Source organism: Notothenia coriiceps, unplaced genomic scaffold (genome assembly GCF_000735185.1).
Source record: "Notothenia coriiceps isolate Sejong01 unplaced genomic scaffold, NC01 NC01_scaffold00034469, whole genome shotgun sequence".
Lineage (NCBI taxonomy): Eukaryota > Metazoa > Chordata > Actinopteri > Perciformes > Nototheniidae > Notothenia > Notothenia coriiceps.
In genome coordinates, this window is record NW_011367170.1 from 40,797 (window position 1) to 42,204 (window position 1,408).

Below are 1,408 nucleotides of genomic sequence, written 5' to 3' on the forward strand. Positions count from 1 at the left end.
GGGGGGGGGGGAGAAAGGTCCAACAAGAGAGAGAGAGAGAGGGAAGTCAAAAAAGAAAAAGGGAGACAGAGAGGAAGCGGAGGGTTAGTGACAGTTTGTCCTCGTCAGCCAAATGTGCTGTCCAGAGATCATGAGGACAATCAGGAGCTGCCACACACACACACACACACACACACACACACACACACACACACACACACACACACACACACACACACACACCTAAATATTTAAACTAATGAACAGCACATTCTGTTTTAGTGTGCTTTTTGTTCAATTAGGTTAGATGTTACGTAAGGGGATTTTGTAGACATTTTTGTAGACATTTCCAGACACCTAAATGGACCCTTAGTAAGGGTAATTATTTTTCTGTTACAATAATTGTTGTAGTTTTGGGCATCATTAATGAGATCTTGGAAAGTCAAGAACAAGAAACAAGAGCATTCGGACATCAGATCGACTTTGATCGATTGCCATCTCTGGTGTTAGAGTGTGTTTCCGTCTCCTTACCACGTGTTGTACAGGCATGGGCTGGGGGGCCATGGGACCCGGACCCCACTGAGTGGTCGACATGGTCTTATTGTGCCAGTTGTGTCCTCCCGTCAGCTTCTTCTCTCCCGGATGGTTCCACTGCATCTCTGGCCTGTAGAGGGACGAGCAGCGCAACAAAACAAACAAACACAGCGTCAAGATCTTTCTGTTCTGCAACCTGAGGCACCTTCAAAACACCCAAATCATTTCTTGGAGGATACCAACCAACTATGTGCAATGTGAGCGTCCTTAACAACGGTCAATAAGTCTGTACTACTGGATTAACAACGTGTCACGTGTTCTGAATTGACCAATCAGAATCGAGTATTCAACTAAGCCATGTAATAAATAAACTTAACACAAAAAGTAAGGCAATTTGTGTTTGTTAGATGATTTCTATGTTGTAACAATGATTTTTGGCAATACATCTTATACCGTTGGAAAGCCTGTTTTCTTACCTTTCCAATTGTTGTCAATATGTCTTTATTTATTACACTTCAAATCATCAGATCCCAAACACACCAAACAAGAGTCAGCAGCAAAAAAAAGCTGTTTGACATTGGCAGAGGAGATTTGTCACATTGTTCATGGGCGCACCCCACATACTCATCTCTGGGGCGCACCCCACATACTCAGCTCTGGGGCGCACCCCACATACTCAGCTCTGGGGCGCACCCCACATACTCAGCTCTGGGGCGCACCCCACATACTCAGCTCTGGGGCGCACCCCACATACTCAGCTCTGGGGCGAACCCCACATACTCAGCTCTGGGGCGCACCCCACATACTCAGCTCTGGGGCGCACCCCACATACTCAGCTCTGGGGCGCACCCCACATACTCATCTCTGGGGCGCACCCCACATACTAAGCTCTGGG

General features: G+C 46.9%; 1 protein-coding gene across 3 annotated transcripts in view; it reads right to left on the reverse strand.

The window, feature by feature from the left end:
* The window catches only part of LOC104962174 (phosphatidylinositol-binding clathrin assembly protein-like), a 32,978-nt gene that overhangs the window by 20,518 nt on the left and 11,052 nt on the right, over positions 1–1,408 (reverse strand). For 2 of the 3 annotated variants that reach the window (XM_010790573.1, XM_010790571.1), the window contains exon 3: positions 511–658. In XM_010790573.1, the coding sequence (XP_010788875.1) occupies positions 511–658 (148 nt within the window). The remainder of the gene's footprint in view (positions 1–510; positions 659–1,408) is intronic. The other variant, XM_010790572.1, reaches the window with a different exon arrangement.